This window comes from Haliaeetus albicilla, chromosome 24, assembly GCF_947461875.1.
Source record: "Haliaeetus albicilla chromosome 24, bHalAlb1.1, whole genome shotgun sequence".
Classification (NCBI taxonomy): domain Eukaryota; kingdom Metazoa; phylum Chordata; class Aves; order Accipitriformes; family Accipitridae; genus Haliaeetus; species Haliaeetus albicilla.
The window spans coordinates 21,691,284-21,710,964 of record NC_091506.1 but is presented as its reverse complement, the minus strand read 5'-3'; the positions used below and the strand labels follow the sequence as shown (position 1 = coordinate 21,710,964).

Genomic DNA, 19,681 nt, shown 5'->3' with positions numbered 1-19,681 from the left:
TGCAATTCTGACTAGGTTGACATGTTCACCCCTACAGATGCTATAATGAAGATCTTAATTAATTTTTTTTTTAAAATAAAAAACCAGTAACAGCCACTTATTAGCATACAAGCACACAATAAACAAGGCTGCTTTATTTTTATTTTAAGAATCCTCATTTTAAAAATACACTGCTACAGCAGGGTTTAAATTTACATGTGTGTGTTTTCCACATTATTGACCATACTATTATTCCTTGATCCATCAAACTGGTACATCTGCTAGTCCCAAAGTGATTTAACCTCTTCCATGCACAACTGGTTGGAAAATCCCATTATGAAGAACCAAATGTTTTCCCCAAAAAGGAGCAGTGAGTACATACCACACACAATTACATATTAAGTGATGTTGCACACACAAAAAACATAACAAACCTATTAACTTTGTAAAATACTTCTTTTTTGTGTGTTGTAACTCAGGAAAGACCCCATACTTAAGCTATAAACAGCACCTGTATCTTCCAGATTGAGGTAGAGGAACATATTTCAAGTCAATTTGAGCATGAAGTCTATAGAGACCTTACTGTTGATGAAACAAAGCATTTCTGAAGCTTAAATATAGTATTCCACTATTATAATGAAAAGTGATCAGTATAAGCTCTACAGATACACAGGACAAAAGATGGCATTTTCAGACCAACAGGATTCAGTCTGCTGAAAAGATAGAATATAAAAATGAAATAGAGAACACAGCACTTGAAAGCTAAGAGGAACTGAAAAGACAGATGAATAGCTGCTTAGAAAGCTATAATGAACCATGGAATGCAAATTACACAAAGACAAAAGATTTGAGAACTTCAAACTAAAGTGAGCCTTGAAGAGAAACTTAATTTATTTAATCCACAGTAAACATAGTTGGCACTGTGGTTCAAATACCGCTCTCCTAATACAGACACAGTAGTCTCCCTGGAACATTGTTTAAACAGACGTCCAAATAAAGAGGAAAACAACTTTTGCTAGTACACATGCATTATGCTTTGATATTGCGGAGTAAATCCAAATAAACGAGTAAAGATGAAAACTGGAAGCACAAATATCACTTGTCCTATACTTGCTTCTTAGCAAAAATCTCTAGAACAAATTGAGAAAAGGCTTATGGAATGGGGGGGGGGGGGGGGGGGGGTTGATGCAAAAAATTCATGGGTTTGAACATTATTAAGTTCTACATTTTCATAAAATGGAAAATGTCTATATATCTATCTTTTTACCAATTAAAAATTGTAATAAAGCTGAACTAACTCCACTTTACTTTTTTTTTAATGAGTTGTGCCAAATTCTATTTTTAAGACTGAGAAGCTAAACTTCCTTTATTTCTTGAAAATTGACCACAGATCCTGCCCATAACTCAGAAATCTTTCTTAAAAAATTGATTTGATTAGTCTTAACAAAATATTTCTATTTCAATGAAATAGCATTTTTTCAACACAAAAATAATACTCTAAAACCATTTCATCATGCATACTACCATTAAATTACCTGTATTAGTGTTCACACTCTCTATTATGGTCCATTCTACTTCAGCTTCTTTCCTACAAAAAGGTGCTTAAAATACTAAGGCTGAAATACAGCAATGTGTCAGTTAAAGTCTCCTTGAAACGGAGAAGGAAGTTGGCTTGTTAAAGCAATCCATTAAGCCTTCCCAAAAGAGATTCTAGTATCAGCTGAGCTGTATGTGTGGGACAAACAGATACATGCACACGTGTCTTAAGTGCTTTGTACTTCACAGACTGCTTAGACTAATACTACGTGCTTTGGAAATTGTCATGGCAACAACGTATTTCTTTACAAATGGAACCAGTATAGTAAATAGGCATATAAAACCCCCTTGTAGCCTGACAATAATGTTGCTTAAGCTTGCATGCCCTCCCTCAAGGACAAACAGAAGCAAGGGTGTCAGTGGCTTGTGAAAAATCCACACACAGGGCAAAATCCTGTTAACGGTCCTCTCACACACTGCTGGACAAGTGAAAGAATCAACATTTGAGCAGCAGGACTACCTCCTATTCACACTAGATCAATAAACTTTGCAGGTGGAGGAATCATCATGGTGTAGTACAAGAAAAGAGTATGGAGTGAACACTTTTTGTTAAGGCAGCGGGTAAACTTCAGTTTTCAGAACCATACAGCGGGGTGAAGCACTCGTTAAAACTGGACAAAATAAACCAGTGCCATCCCTGTTCTCAGATAAGCATATGACAGTCAAATTTCTTGTCTCTGCTAAAATGAGTTAAGATGCATGGGGTTCACTTGAAATTGGACTGGCTTGCTGTATTTACTACAGTCTGAGTCTATTATATGTTGCAAACGAATAACTTGGAGCATGTCAGAGAACCCTGTTGTTTTTCTCTGTTACTGTGCTAATTTCTCAGGTGAACTGAGGCTACCTGTAAGCAAGCTAGCTGTTGGAAATCCATAGCACATCACTGACATTCTAACACCACTTCCACAACTCTTCTTTTACTTCCCGTCTATGCCAACATAGAACAATGGAAACATTGTCGAGTCCAAAACTGGCAACATGATTAAGCTTTCACCTAAAATTTTCAATATTTTAAATTAATCTTTTTCTTCTAGCTTGTTTTTTATGTAGAAATATTACTTTTTTTAAAGTTAACTTTATATGAGCCATTCATTTCAGACACTTCAAGGAAATAAACTGAAGGGTTCCCTCTATTGTCTTTTGCAACAAAATACACATTTTCCACAAGCAAAGGTTAGAAAAAAAGTTATGCTGACACATTTTCAGTAAGCAGATTAAAAAAAAAATTAATTTTGACAAATATCCCCAAACTTCCTTTCTATCTCCATCTCAGGATCCATTTAACATTGTAATAGCCCTAGGAGTAACACCGTGTAATGCCTTTTACATTGCCAAACCAGATAAGTAAAATGCTGTCTGCAACCTGTCAGGTTTTGTAGAGGTTGTGTCATCTTCCCTCCTCGATATCAGACAAATGATATACAATAACTGTTTTATTGTAGTCATCTGTCACTGAAAAAAAAAATCACCTTAATCCAGTATTTCCATGTTCAACTCTACTCTGGAAACAACAAAAAAGACAGAGTTCCTAGTTTGAGTACTTCATTCCTCCTTGATTGCACATAGATATTTCTGCTTCAAAGACAACAATCGTCAGAATGATCAATTTCTCTACTAATCTTGACAGATTTAGAATGAGCAGAGAACTGTAAAATAGATAAGTCTCAGTTAAATTTGTTCCCGTTGAATCAATAGCATTGCTTTTGCCCCTCTGTGGCAGAAGCAACAACTGCAACTCAACATTTCTGAAAATTCTGATTTATCAACCAAGGTACTTTTCTACTAAAGGAATAATCTATTCCAACACACGTAAGCATTGATGACTTTAACACCCTTATCCACAATTCAAAATCTCCTACAATGAACAACTATCCAGCAATCACCTATACTCAAACTTTAAAATCAAGAAACCCTTACATTTTTTCCTAGTCAGAGAGGAAAATAAATAGGTGGACCATGATCCTACCTGTGGGTCAGACAGTCGAGAAAGGTCAGGGTACAAGTAGAATTTTATCCCCTCGGAAGCGCCTGGTAATGTTACTCCACGAATCAGAAGAATCATCAACATGATATAGGGGAATGTGGCTGTTACATATACAACCTAGCAAGAAGAAGCAAACATTAGAAAAGTATTTTCTTCCAACTGCAACAAACCCACCTCATTTTCACATCCATTTTGCTATTAGATAAAAAACCAAATCCTTTTCTGGAGGAAAAGAGCTTTTGATGCCTTTGTCTGTGCAGGTGAATTTTGTCCTCCAACCATATTCTCTTCTAAACTATTTACGTCTTGTAGGAAAGGTCAACACTTTTTTGGGGGGAGAGATTAGAAAGCTCTCTGTAAGTAGATTATTTACTCTCTCTTCATGACTGGTGACCAGACACTATACTGTAGTGTACTTGTACACTGTACCACATACTATTGCAAACACAGATACAGGGAAATTGACTCATAATAGCAAGTAATTAATTGCATTATATTGTATGTATTATATAACAACATATACCATGAATTCTCAGTCACCTAGTAATTACTTAACTGTCATCTCATAAGACTGCTTTGCCTGCATGTCTGTGTTTGAGGAATAAACATTTCATCAAGCCAAAAGGTTAAATGCTATGTATATCTCCTTGCAATTTGCTATAGTACCCTTATCATGCAAAGCACCTTCAGGCAAAATTTCTGAAGTGCTCAAGCCCAGCAATTTCTGCTTTCACAATATATGGCCTCATTTTTTTCAGAAATCGGTTTGCTCTCAGCATGAGGAGCAGTTCGGCTGTTCTGGAAACCTGCAAGAAGTCATGTTTTCTAAAGGAAAAATTGAGCAGAATTGATCCCATTTTACAATCACAAACCTGACAGCAATATATAGCTGCTCATACTTGGGGATGGATTAAATGATAAATTCCATGTCACTATAAATACTTCCCTTAAATAATAACATAACTTAACTCTCCATAAGTATCTATAGCCATGTATATATATATATACACACACACACACATATATCTGCCTATGCAGAGTAGGTATGAAATATCGTAATATGAGATGATACTCTTATTCATCTGCCTTGCACAAGTCCAAATTACTTAACAAGCTGCAAGAATGGGGAAAATCATTTGGCAAAAAATACAACCTGTATAGCCCTCAAAAATATGCATTTTAAATTTCAAAGTTCATTATCTGTCTTATGCCTACGTAAAAGAAAGAAATACATCAGATAATGCACCCATGAAAGGATTCTCAAACACATTTTCATGACTAATGTACTGAAATTTGATTTTCAGACCGTGATGAGTATTTAACCCTAAAAATGTAATCATCTCACATGTGCCTCAGCCGGTACACTCAGAAATCAGGAACTCAAAATCACATTACAGATCTCCAAACACATTCAGCTGCCCAAGGGATATTTAGACACTTCACTCTCACTCACCTTAACAGGAGGTAAGCATCAATATATCTTTCAGGTGTCTTATCCCTTTTGCAAATACAAACCATGCTTTTCCCAGGAAACTGAGACAACCATTATGTTCCTATAAGTCTCAGAAGCTGGAACTGATGAATTCATACGTCAACAGAATGCAAAATGGAAAGCTTTATCCCAGTCCTTACGTTTATTATAATTGACTATTAGTGGAAATGCAAACTGATATGACTGGCTGAGTTCAAATAAATCTCATCTCAAAGAGACTGCTCTCCTCCACATTTCAGTTTCAAATAAAAATGGATCATCAGTTAATGAGAAGTAAAAATGAAACACACAGAATGGACATGGTCCTGCTCTGAGTCATACTGGGTGGAAAAGATGGAGTAGCCAGCAACTGGTTTTCATGTTTCTGTATTTAATTCTTTGCCAGCTATTTTTCTCTACTTCTTTTAAATCAGTAGTTGCTTTTAATAGAGGACAGTCAGCAGACACATGCATTTGGTGACATGGAAGGTGTTGCACCTGAATATCTGTTATAACATTAAAAAATAACATTTTGTTGGATCATGCTTCATTAACCGTACTGGTTTGCAGCCTGTTACCTTGCGCACCCTGCCACTGCCTTGAAACATTTTACATCAGTAAACAGATCGCAATTTTTTAGGTGCAGATTTGTTCCCAGGTTCCTTTGGGTGTATTTCCTCACTCAGCTCCATCAAGGAAGAGCTGCAACCGCTAATCTCTATGCCAAGACAGGTCAGGTAAAGGTACTCTTGTACAGTAGTCTGTAATCCTGCAGCAGCCATCCAGGCTTGTAGAGTTATACTTCACAGTTTTCTGTTTGCTTTTCCAAATGCCTTCCACAGCCCATCCAAACCTATTAATATTATTACAGGTACTAGAACCACAACCTCTAGCATATTTTTTTTTTATCATGAGGATAGTTGTGCCTCAGCTTTAGAGGAATGAGAACTCTCCTTCCTTTCTGGTTACCATGCAGAAAGAGGATATAAATAGAGCGCAATTGGCTCAATATTTCTGGCAAGAAATACTAATGCAGATATCCAGAACAACAATGAAAGAGATACCAAGGAACCATGTGTGGGAAAGATATACCCTTCCTGAGCCCATTGACACTGTTGACAATTTATTGGTGTTAGCGCTCAAACAGCCAAATGAGGCTGCTAAAACTGCAAGCTTCTCTTGTACTGCAACAGGTAATGTGTATTGTGTTCAGAAAGGGGAGAGAAGGCCACCACTTGTAGGTGGTGTTCGAGTCTCACAGTATGTTGAGCCACTTAATTCCATTGCATCCAGTGCAGTAGTTGCTCATTTTATCACGCTTCTCAAGAGCTCATGAGGTGAGGGAGGATAGGGCATTTTAGAAATCAAATGCCATTATTAGTATCATCATCACATCTGTAGGCATTAAAAGTTTCCTGAATTGTTTTCTTTTCTTTCAACACATCAAACCTCTCTGAATATAAATGTGAATACAACTGTTTCTAATTACACTGCATCCTGTTTTAATTGACTTTAATTGCTTGGTATGTTAATTTGCATTCCAATGCTGAAAATGCTTTTTTTAAACCCTTGTCAGAGCAGTGCCAGTGTTTAAGCAGTTGGAAACAAAATAAAAATTTCTGGCATGCTAGTTTTTGCACCAAGTTCTCCTATTACAATATAACTGAAAGACAAATTTACAAAGATATTTAGGCATACAAGTATGTGGAAAGGCACCTACTGGGACATCTAACAGCTCTTAAGCATACTTATGTGCTTAACTGAAAGTACATTAGGACCAAAGATCCTGAGAACAGATATTTCATTGACTGCCATGAGCTTTAAATACCAAAGTATTGGAAGTAAGTTAAGTACCAAGTACTGGAACTTTAAATACCAAAACCATAAGAGACTTAGATGTCTGTATCACTCAAGGTTAATTATAAAGATATCTAGGTATCTACGCAATGATTTCATGAGTAAGGCACCATAAAGATCTTGAGAACTGAGCTAGCTGCCAGTTTGCATCTTTTCATACCTAAGTATCTTTAAAGTGCAAATATGGTGCATGGGTTCAAATTTGGCTACTGGGACTGTTGAACTTCTTGTCCTAGATGAAAAGGTGCTTTTCTGAACATTCTGGCCAGATCATGCTGCAAAGGTTCAAGTGGAGGTGACTTGGCTTGAGAGAAAATCTAGAAGAAATACCTTACAAATCTGTTGAGAATAAGGAAGAAGCCCTGCACGCAATGAATTGAGCCACATCCCCACGGAAATCTAAAAGCCTAAAAATAGATTGCTCTGGCTACAGCTACTACAGAACACACCAGCCTGATGTTCACACACTACCTCACAGCAGCTTCTTAGCAGGGTGAGTCATGAATAGGAAGTAGTGAACTTTAATCCTTTGCTTGGCTCTTGCTGTGAACATAACTGAACCAGAATTCAGTGGACAAAATATAACTTTCTGAGGCTACGAAGTTGAGGGAATTCTTTCCTGCAAGCTACGATGCTTGAGCTTGTTTGCACTATAATGAACCAATTGCATTTTATAAATGGAATAAAAGTGTTTAAAATTTCACTTGATGCTTCAGAAAATTACTGGCTTGCTAATCCCCTTCGCCTAAAGTTCTCTATTGCTCTATTAGGCTATAAACACAAGTAGAGTCAATGCAAGAATTGTCAGCACTTTGCCCAAACTCAGTATTAGAAGAGTTATATGGAAAATAAGACCTGACGCCATTCCCTGCTCATCCTTATCTTTCATTCAGTGTTTTCAGTATATCGGCTAATCATTTAGCCTATTTATTTAGTTGACAGCGTAACCACAGAGAACTAGATCGACACCACCAACTTTCTTTTTTAAGAGGAGACTGCTGAGCAATCTTCAGATCTTGGTGACATATGAGGTTTGTCTACACAGGACAAAAAAAGAAAATTATGCCCACGCTCCAGTACACTCCTGTGTGAAGAAACAGCTTGGGAACCAAAATTTCACTACCTGAGTGATGTGACAGGGTAAAGAGTAATTTTTATCCTGCTTTACAATGTTGATGCAGAAGGGCATATTAGTACAACTATAGAAATATAATTATCTTACCACTGTCTGGCTGCTCTCGTGTCTGTAGACACACTCAGGTATTACCAATTTGGGCACGATTTCCTTCAAAATTTTAGAAAGAGTTCTACATGCCACAGTTAACCCACACATCTTGACTCCACTAATATTTTTCCAGTTTCAACCAAATTTTAACTTCCTAGATGTTAACAGCAGATGATAACACCATAAAGGATTTTTTCAACCACCATAGCATACTGTGAAATTTTCCATATAACATGGTTTGAAAAAGAATCTTTTGTTGATGTGACACTATAGCAACTATGGACATACAAATGACAACTGAAGAGAGATTTTCAGCATTAATTGGACTTACAATAAAAATGGTATAAAACAGTATAAAGGAATGACAGCTGATTCACAAGTTTTTAAAAAGTATGTCAAAAGGGGGGGATGTCTAGATCTGCCTACTTTTTGAAACTGAAATTTCACATGCAGAAAAAGAAACCGAACCAAAAACCCAACAGAATACCAGATAAGTGGATTTGTATGATGTAAGATTGTGATGGGGGGGATAGAATCAGCAAAATTGCTGATTTTTCTATTTTCTTTCTGTGTTTTATAGAGTTATTCAGCATCATCTTCTGTTTGTGTATTTATCCACAGAAGGAAATTTGCTCCAGAATAATCTTGTGAACCATCCTTAACCAGACTGCCTACACACTGCAGAAATTCTTCTAAGCTACTAATGATTCATGTGTGAGTGCAGACAGTTTCACTTGGAGCAGAAAGTTCAAAAACCAACAGGTAAGAAAATTTAAAGATATGTGAGAGTTGAGAAATAAGTATCAAAGAGAAAAAATTCACGGGAATGCAAGATGAGCTAGAAAACAGGGGCCAGAAGAGGACATCTAATGAAGATATGCAAGAACCTTGTTAAATGCACAGTGGTCACAGGAAACAGAAGATCCTACATCACACAATAACAGCAGAAAGGAATAAACACTTCTAATACCACATCACACTGACGTCATTGGCTGGGACACAGAAAAATCTCTACCTAGCAGAGCTGTGCAAGTCCTTATTTTTATCCACGTGGTGATAAAGGCAATAAGTAAATAAAAGTCTGAGTCAAGGTGAAACAGTTTCCTTTACAATTAAATGAAAATTCAACTCCAAAATTCATCTTGAGTCAATACAAAAAAATTACATTATATTCCATTTTGTTTTGGCATTCTTTTTAGTGAATGTGTGGAGGGAGATCTCTCTTGACTGAAAAATGCTTTAACAAGCCAAAGTCATTATTTATAAGCTTCATTTCAATATTTAAAAATGGATGAAAAATGTGGCTTTTTCCTAATTTTTTTCAGCAAGAATTATTCTTTACATTGGGTATGACTTTATGAACTTTTCAGCACTTCCCAAATTCCATTTCAACAACATAATCTGTGTTCAGAAGACTGCCTACCTGTAGACAAAAGTTCCAAAAGGAGGGGAGGAAAAATATGGTGGAAGCTTTGACTCAGTGCTGAGGACCCTAGTGCACTAGTAACCTCTACCAGGCCAATCCAGGAATACAGCTAAAATTGGAAAGCAATGACAAAGTACCAAAGACAGGCCTGATTTTTTTAATCAAAAAAATATACTGCCTAGATCAAATACAAAGCTAGATTTCTGTGTATTTGGGTAAAAATTCCCTAATTTAACAGATGCTGCTGCCCAAAAGATTCATTTGTTAGACTACCAAGAGAAACTAAGGAGAAATGGTCATAAATATGGCCTGAGAGATTTCAAGACAAGTACCTTGGAGCATAGCTATATCTACACTGCAGAACTGGTGCACTTCACACTGCACCCACAGCAACACCTCAGTTCCTTGGTTATCCCTACTTCTCAACTTGGTGTTTGAACACAATGAGAGGGTGCAAAACTCCTCACATTTCCTTCAGAAATAAACCTTGCTATGTGAGTAGAAGGGAGTTTCAGTGATTCTGCAGAGACTGCCCATCCATAGAACCGGAAAACACAGACTAAGTAGTGCTTTTTGGAGCAGAATTTCCCCTCTGTGCAGACATAATAGTTAAGCCCAATCATGGGGACTGGAACACACAAAAGTGCCTACATAACATGTAGAAGCAGTTAATTTTATTACATTATTTAAATCAGTTACGTTAAGTGCCTGCATTTAAGCACTAAATAATGGTAAATGCAGATAACCAGATTCTTTCTTGAAATGACCATAGGCATGCACAGCCTAATAATGACCTAATCAGTTACAAAGAATGCACTAACAGCTTCTAAAAAAGTGGGACTGATGATAATAGATGGGCTGGATCCTGAAAGAATGTCTTTAAATCACAGTTCCACATATTTCAAGAATCCATTCCAGTCTGAATAGGCCTTGGTCAAATTCATAGTGAAGTTTGATTCAGGTCAAGAGAATAGACTTACTTTATCTAGATTAAGGCTCATGGGAAACTATTTATATGGTTACCCTAAGTTTACACAGTCTACAAATTAATGCATAGGTCTATAGTAGGTTTTGGAGACCCTGCTCTGAAGTGTATGAAAAGATTCACTAGTGAATCCACACAATGCTAACTTTGCTGGCCTGAACAGGGACAGAGACTGAACTAAGAAACTGTGAGACTGTTAGTCATGTTGTTTCACCGATGCTACTGCATATTTTACTGTCATTAAGTGCCAAAGGAGGAGAGCAGGAAGACTTACTTCCTAGATAAATACCTATAGTAAATACAACTCAGAGAAATCTCAGGAACTCAGTGTGATAACTTGCATCCTCCCAGTGTTGCTGCTCTTTGGTCTCCAAAATTATATTGTCCAAACTCAATATTCATCCTATACTTACCAACTGCCTGAGTGTCCTCAGAGGAGTTACGTTGATAAAAAATGTAAAGGATGCAACAATTCTAAACACTAACATGCCTAAGAGTGTGCTATCCATTTGTTAGAAAGTGTGCTTGTCACGTTGTTAATATATTGTAAATACACTGCCAATGCAAAAATTCCAACAGTTGTAAAAACAGCATGCCCAAAATAATTCTGTGAAGCAAGGGGAGGTCTGTAGTGTAATTTCCAAAAGCAGAAAGTTGCAGAAAACCTTTAGCAAAATGAGTACTACAATTTGGCAAGCAGATACAGCTCTACCAGTGTAAATACAAAAGAAGCAATCAGATGATAAAATCAGGGTATATTGTCACTAGTACCTTGTACACTAGTGGGGTTTTGTTTTGTTTAGGGGCGCTTGCATTGTTTTGTGGGGTTTTTTTACCCTGAAGAGGCTATTCATTTAAATTCATTATTTTATCTCTACCATAAATGGGCCAGCCTTGAACTAGAATGGCAAATGAAATAATGGTATAACTATGGATATCTAGAGAATAATGTTAATTTATAGTTTTGGTTAACATTCAAGTGCACAGAGAGGAAGACCTGCCCTGTGGTTGTGGGCAGGGAGAGGAGGACTGGTAGGGAGGAAGCAAACTTCAGCATCTTGGCTAAGCTCATTACTGCAAGCAAAAGTGTTTATGTAGAGCTCCCATCAAGTAGGGAATTTGCAGAGCCACAAATATCTCAGAATCAAAGACTGCTATTTAATCAAGTAAAAGTCAACTTTAAAAATCAATCAGGAAGAATTTTAAATATAAATTAGGACTAATTAATCAACTGAGCGTGGGTTTTTTTTATTTTGAAAAGGTCTTTAAAAAGTTCAAGCTTTTATAAATCAAAGCTGTTCCTTTTCAGAACCTTCCAGGATTTTCAGACTTCTGAATGCCATCTAGTTTGCCTTTATACCCAACAAGCCAGATATCAATATTAGTTACATATATGAACAGAAACCTGCATTTTGCTTAAAAAACATTTAATATGGGATGACTGTTCCTGATATAGGACAATCCCATTTCTATGAAAATAATTTACAGTGGATCAGAATTATCCCATACTGGTACCTGAATTTCCAGTTTTGTTACTGAGTTTACACAGGCAGAAATGGGGGATTGATAAGGCACTAAATGAATTTGATTTCTTAGCTACTCTAGACATGCCTTCCAGCTCTCACTGAAGGCACCAGTCATTAGGTTCTGACACATACTAAAAAAGTTTAACCTGTAAAGCAGATAAAGATGCAAGGGACAGGAGATGATTTTCCTGTCACACAAAAATTGCAAATCTGCACTGGAATGCAATCAACATTTTTGGCCAACTCATTCCTCTGATCCAGAGGACAGTAAAGGTATGTTTGACCTCTGAGTGCTTGCTGGAGAACATGAAACTGGGTTTTCCAGATGAGTGTTGGCCTCATGTAATCACTAGCTGCTCTGAAGAATTACTAGTTTCAGTGAATCAATATTTTCCAGTGAAATAGAGCTTTACCAGAACATTCCTTATCTCCAGCTTAGATTGCTTGCTTGCCCTGCTTGATTTTCCTCAGTTGTCTTTAAATAAACCTCAAACAAACAAAAAACCACCACACATGCCCCCACTCCCAAACGAACACCACCACTAAGGAAAAAAAAGGCAACTGTATGCAGTCTGGAAAGTGGATACAATGCTGTCTACCAAAAGGATTAGTAAGTGAGATTTCCTAGCTAGAACTCCTTCTTCAGGTAGCCACAAAAGGTAAAAGGTGCCAGTCAGCAAAGATCAATATAGCAATCAGTGTATACTACCTGCACAAAAGCTTTGACTGGGAAGGAGACAAGAGGAGAATCAGGTACTGTAGCCAGCATATGAAAAGTCATCAAATAAATGCATGACTACATTAAAAAATTTAAATAATTGCAAATATTAAAACCATGAAACATCAATACTATAGGAATTACGAATTTCCCTAGAACTTTGCACCAAAACTAACCACATGTGAGCCTCTTTTTGATTATGTAGTCTATCAGTCTTGCAGCCACTCAAGCAGATATGTTAGTCACCATCTCTAAATGATTTATCAGTCAATTCTGCACAGCTTTCTGAGAGTACCACAGCATTATTTAATCTTGTGTGTTAAATGCTGAGAAAAAAATTATTTGTAAACGAACAGACAAAAAAAGACATCCCTATAGCACACTCTTACCTCTTCTTTCTTTTGATAATTTTTGTAATCATGAAACTGTCTTGTGTCTTGGACTAGATGACCTTTAAAGGTCACTTCCAACCAAACCCGTTCTGATTCTATCGGGAGGTTCAGGACGTTTATAGGATAATAAAGAGCTTACTGTTTATTATTGAAAAAGGTGCGTGTTTGTCTACCCCCAGGATGATAGACAAATTTCTATCATCCACTGAGGAATATAGGCCCTTATCACCATGGTGACAGCTGAGAGATGTATTCACCATAAGGCATTTGCAATACTACTTGTGTATTAAGTATAATAATTATTAAACAGAAATATAATAAATAGCCTTACCACCTAAACTAACAAGTATCCTTACCATCCAGACCCTAATTCTCCACATTTCCATTCCCTATAGCTACTACATCTATTATAATGCAGTTAGTCACATTGTTATTTTATTTAAAGGCTTATGGCACCGTAACTTCCCTACTAAACAGCCTCCTCTACATCTAGCCCCTAAATCACCTCAAGACTGCCTTGTAGGACACTGATCTGACAGCGTGCTGCAATTTAATTGTGGTTTTGAGCTGAGTTTCAATCTGAGAAGAGGAGACACGACGCATTGGAAAAATGAGAGGAATCACACAATAAAGACTTTGAGCTGGAAGGCAGTGTGACTTAAGATTATGTTGCTGCCACAGATTTATTATTCTATCTTAGGCAAATGCTTTGATCTCTCTGCTCTCCCTTCATCCCTTCAGTTCAACAGAGATCCCTGGCTGTCTGTTATGCGGATGTAAAAGCAAGCTCTTTGGGGAATGGAAGCATCTCACTGTGTTCATCTAAGACTTGGTACACTGAGATTCTAACCTCAGTAAGGCACTCAAGGAACAAGTGACATACAAACTAAACCACAAAAATGCTTACTGACCTGAACTACAGTTAGTTATCTCAGATGGCAGTGAACAGATTTTATACCCACAGGAAATAACTCAAAGAAGTTTTTCTTACAGTTAATTCTCTGTGTCAGACTGTTATAGCAGTGCCTTACGCTTTCTACATATGACACAATCAAGCTTATACAGGATATTTTGAGGTTTTTTCTTTTCTTTTTTAACCACACAAATTTTTCAATTGCCCAGCAGCAGAAGTGAATAGCAGGTGCGTGGCAGCCAACTCACTTCTTGGGGATGTGTTTTAGTTACCAACATAGCACCAGCAGCTGACTGAAGCTGCCTTTGTTGCTCATGCAGCAATTTATTTCATCAAGCTTTCCCCTTCTTAAGACTGAGTTTGGATTCAGTCCATGTTAGTTGACACCAGGGTGGTATACAGAATTAAAGTTTGTAAATCTCACAAGAACAGCCTTGTAAACAAAACTTCTACTACAAAGACATCTTTACATTGTAGATAAAGCCAAAAATCTGGCCTATACTGACTGCAGAAACTAAAGAGACTGCCTTCCCGCTGGCAGGAACTTGATATAATACTAACCTTTGCATACAGTGCCACGGGAATGGATACCTATAAACTGCTTTGTAAATTGCAAAGAATGAGCCAATCTTGAAGTTATATAAGATTAGCACTAGCTGAGAGCTACTTGTGTGAGAATAGGGGATTATATCTATTCTACTTCAGCTGGAGAAGTATGAAATTGAAGCATCACTAAGAGAGTCAGTGCTATAAATGGATACTAACTCTCATGTTTCTGTATTCGAGTTGAGGGACCAAGGAGATACCTTGTATGCTCTTTTGAAGAAAAGGTGCAAGTAATATTCCAAATACATAAACTAAGATCCAACAAAAGCAACATCTATAGTGATTTCTGTACACATACATACAAAGAGACTAGGACATGGGAAACCACACAAACATTTTTGTAAAACATGGCTTCATAAAACCTCAACAGTTATAAATCACAGATATAAGCAGTGTGTCATGGACCTGAAGAAATAACATTTTAGCCCTGACACATGTGCATCAACAACAATCACAGTAAACAGAACAACTTACATTTTGGCTCCTTTTTGATGTGCTTCTGTATGGCATTGTTCACTGATTTTTGGCGGGGGGGGGGGGGGGGGGGCAGATAAGACAATTGGTAAGGAAGTGCAGGTTCCGTGAAAGGAGAAATGAAATATGAAGAGGTCATATAGGAACAAATGACTGAAACTATTGCATTTCTAAAGTCTTGTTCTATTGGGTCAGTGTATTTATTTTCGATAATGAGCTAAAAGTGTCTGGTAACCTTACTGGAAAAATAAACCTGTGTTACTTTTAGCCAATCAACATATTTCTCCTATAGAGATGCCTCAATGTTAATCTGTTCCTTTTGGCTTCACCTTTAATTTTTCAGCAAATTTCACTGCATTACTTCTGCAAATATCACAGCTGGCCTTCCACCCTCTGCCCTCCCCCTCCCCTTTTCATACACTACGTTGACAAATCAGGTGATTTCTCTGCCCAAAACCTCTCACATCTGCACGTGCCCTGAGCTGTCCTTCAGTGCACTGAAACACACTTTTGACTTGCTTGGGCTGTGGACCAGGGCTTCGATCCAGTCTAAGTATTCATATAAAAGTAGATCTCTGGTGTTAAGGAGTAGGTGGGAAGGAATGAAATCATGAAGATACGATTCTGATTTAAGTTTACTATTTGATACTTTCCCCAGCTGTCAAACAGAAGTTTGGGAAAACCACTGAGAGGCAAAAAAAAAAATCTCCCTTTTTAACAAATGTGAGGTGTCCTTAAATGCTCAGTGCACAGGAGAGTGAAAAAAATATCGCAGTAGCTGTTTTAAAACCTCACACAGAGGAGGCGGATAGCAGGAACTCTGCATGCATCTCATGAATGTTCTACTTTCCCCCTTTGAATACAGAGATCAGTCTTGGACAGAGTGTTAAAGCCTCGCCATGAAGGGCTATTCTTTGCTATTACTTTAGCCTAAAACAAAAGACACTTCAGGAGATACAATCATTGCTGCCTAGTTCCTTTTCCTGGGCTTCCACAATGGGCCCCAGTTCTTTTTCTTTTTTTTCTCTTCCACACATCTTTCTCTTATTTTTTTTCTTCTGTCCTTTTACTCTTTCTTTCTGCCTCATTGAATCCATTAAGGCCTTTATATGGCCTGCTATTGAGAAATAAATTTTCTTTGGGACTAGTGACTGAGTCTTAACTGCTGGCAAGCAAGGCTTAACTCCTGATGGGAGGGCAGAGAAAATGACGGGTAAAAGGTATGAAAAGTCCATCTCTGAATTTGGGGTCTCTGAGCGTGCCAGATACGTTGCAGTGTCTTGCTGGTAATCAGTTCAAGGAAAAGGAACATCCTAATCCTAGCAGTTTTTCCACCTGTTTCATGCATTCGTCTTGAAACACTGACTTATCTTTCTGCTCATATTTTCAACCAGATCCATATAAAAAATCTTTTCAATTATTTTCCTTGGTTTAGGTCCACATGCCAGTCCTTTTTGCACAATTGTAAATTAGAAGGCACTCTGACATCAACAGAGATGTGCTGCTACGAAAGAGATGTAAAATTGGGTCCTCTCTCAATTAATACAGAATTATCCACAGCCAGAAATATAAGCACTATTCCGGTCTGCCAATAGCATGATAATCTATTTCAAAGACACTAAAGATAGATTAAAACAGAGCACGCTGCAGTTTACCCCAGAACCAGAACAGACCTGCATGCAAGCTGAAAAACGTAACACTCCGGGGTGATAAACTAGGTTTTATACACGTGCACAACACAAGGGAAGCATGTTTGCTACAGAGGTGCCAAGCAGAGGCTGTCTGAGGACAGAGAAAGAAAATCAACCCATTGCCCTATCTAGCATAAGAAAAGATGTCTGCATACAAACAGGCCAGCTTAAGCAGGTGTATACAGGCTGACATAGAAGCTGCTGGCCCTCCCTGCCTTTCCTGTGGTGGGAAGGTCTGTGGGGTCATTCTTTTGCCATAGGGATACATTCTAACAGTGATGGCCTTGGGAGATGATTTGCAAAATCCAAGGCTTGGAATGAAGGGGAAAAGCCTTCAAATCTTGAAGTTCTGAGTAGCTGCTACATAAAATTGAAAACATCTCAACTATCTGAGAACCGTATAAATCATTCACAAAATATAATGAAATATGAGCTGGGTGTGAAAAAAAAAGTGTGAAAAATAATTTACTGTTAGTGTGCCCTCTATTGTCTCTAGCCTGGATAATGAAGTTCTCTGGGGGGTGAACAGTAAAACATCCATAAATCAGCACCCAGCACTGCAAATGCAGGTGAAGGAGGGAGCATGACTATAAAAAGAGAGGTAAGGGGGGAATGTGTAGAGTTCAGTAGTGAGAGATGACACTACACTCAGCCAGCCAGAGCCTGAGAGCTTACATTTTGCATTGTAAACTGTTCACACAAATTCTGGGGTTTCCTTCAAGAGAGAAATGAAAAATAAAATGTAATAATAGTTAAGTACAGTTGCAGCCTTATTTTTTTTCTAGTAATGCATAGCGAGGAGTTTGATTTGTTGGAATAAACTCTTAACAGCTCAGATGTCTATTCTGTATTGAACTACTCAGGCCTATCAGAAATGCAACCTGGGACAGAAAGTCTTCAGAAATACTACAGAGTGAAAAAACCAGGGCTCTACACCTTTAGTTAAATCTTACTAAAATGCAGATGCTAATTAAATGTATTTTAGTACATTTCATTGGCCATGTTATTTATTCATTATGAACGGTCTTACAGTTTTCACTAATTGTTTCCTGCCCATCACATTCATATAATAACAATAATGTCAAAACTACTTACCAAGCCATTTTTCTGTTATTGTTAATAGGTCTATGTCAAGATGCCCCAGTCAAACAGGCTGTACCTTACTGTTTTCTCTTATCTCTGGTCTTTTAGCACATAGAATTAATATAGACTTTCATAAAATCTCTTGACAATTTACACTTAAATGGCCCTTCACTGCATTCAGCTCAGCAAATCAAACTGATCAGTGGAACTAATTAAGAAGTAAGGAACAGTGCAGCATTGGGAAGGACAACAGCTATGTAGTTACAAAACAAATTTCACCAAGTCCAGCTCAAGACCCTCATATTGATCACAGCTATAAAATACACTTAGCATCCTTTACAAGACTCTTGTCTAAATTCTACATGTAAAGCTTAAATAAAACACTCAAACCAGGAAACATCTGGGAGTCCGTATGGAATCTAACCAAGTTTGTCAAACATAACATTTAGAATGAGACAGGCTCCCATCAGAACCATTAAGCAGAAAAGAACTATGGAGAACATTACAGGTTAAGACACTATGCACATACATAGAAAAAAGAAAAAATTCAATAGCGTAATCATAAAATAACAAATTATGCCATCACCTACACATATGCAACCCAATATCCTGCTTACTTGTGGTAAAACACTACTTCTTCTCCTTTAAGAAAAGAAAGTTCTCTGCTTTGGTAAGGTGTTTATAACTTTTCCAGTGATGTCATCATATGTCAAGTGAAATACTGCAATGAATAATGGAAGTGACAAGTAAAAAAAAAAAAAAAAAAGTGCCTCATACTTTTACATTTATATACAATAACTACATCACCAAACAAGCTTGCAAGGTCATTTCTAATAGTTTACAATGATGAACTGCAAATTATTTTCTTAACCAAGCAGTATTTTTTTGAGATGCAATGGATAATACAAAGCTATCCAATGATAAATTTGGAGAAAAGTCATAAATGTTTCACGAGGAGATACTGTGTAATCATTAATCTATTATTTTAGCTTTTGACTTGCAGGACTATTTAATCAAGCATCTTGGACAACTCATGTTTATGTAGAGGGAGTAGCTGTATCAGTGCTTTTTCTTATGTAGCACTTAGACGTGAGCACAGCAATACCTTTCAGCAATGCTTTCTGTGCTATGGTTAAGAGAGTACCTACAGGGTGAAAAGAAGCAGCAAGTGATAAACAGAATCATATTAATGTGTTCTAGCATGTTTTCAAGTCAAAGCTTGATGAGACAGTGTGCAAGACATTTTCAAAGATTATAATCTGAAAAACCAAGCAAATTTGTTTTAGAGCAACATCCACAGCTTTTTACAGGGGACACAGCCTCTTAGCTCTGGGTCTACTCCTCTAGATTGTTTTGTAGACACTTGATACCGGTGAAGGAGTTGATGCTTTCTGCATGTTCTTGTGTCAAGTCAGGACAACACTCCTTACCTTACCTTTCAGCATCACCCTCTATTTTATTAGCCTCTCCTTTTGTTGTAGTTTTAAAGTATATCAAGTGGAGACATAGCATAAACTTAACACACTCTAAGATGAGGTATGATATTGAACTTCAGGGAACTCAACACGAAGAGTAGGAAAGGATCAAAAGATTCAGAAGTCAGAATCAGACAGAATAATATTTAGTGATTACTGAAGCCTATCTCTATGATACAGAAACTAGTTCCAGACAAATGTGAAGAACGGACTCTTACGAGCCCTCTTCTAGATGATCCTGAAACAATGTGAAAAGGATTTCTCATCACATATTGGC

At 37.3% G+C, this 19,681-nt stretch overlaps 1 protein-coding gene across 2 annotated transcripts in view; it reads right to left on the bottom strand.

Annotated features, from left to right (window-relative positions):
• SLC6A11 (solute carrier family 6 member 11) overlaps positions 1-19,681 on the bottom strand; it is a 108,138-nt gene that overhangs the window by 53,521 nt on the left and 34,936 nt on the right. For both annotated transcript variants that reach the window (XM_069769769.1, XM_069769768.1), the window contains exon 7: positions 3,545-3,679. In XM_069769769.1, coding sequence (XP_069625870.1) covers positions 3,545-3,679 — 135 coding nt within the window. The remainder of the gene's footprint in view (positions 1-3,544; positions 3,680-19,681) is intronic.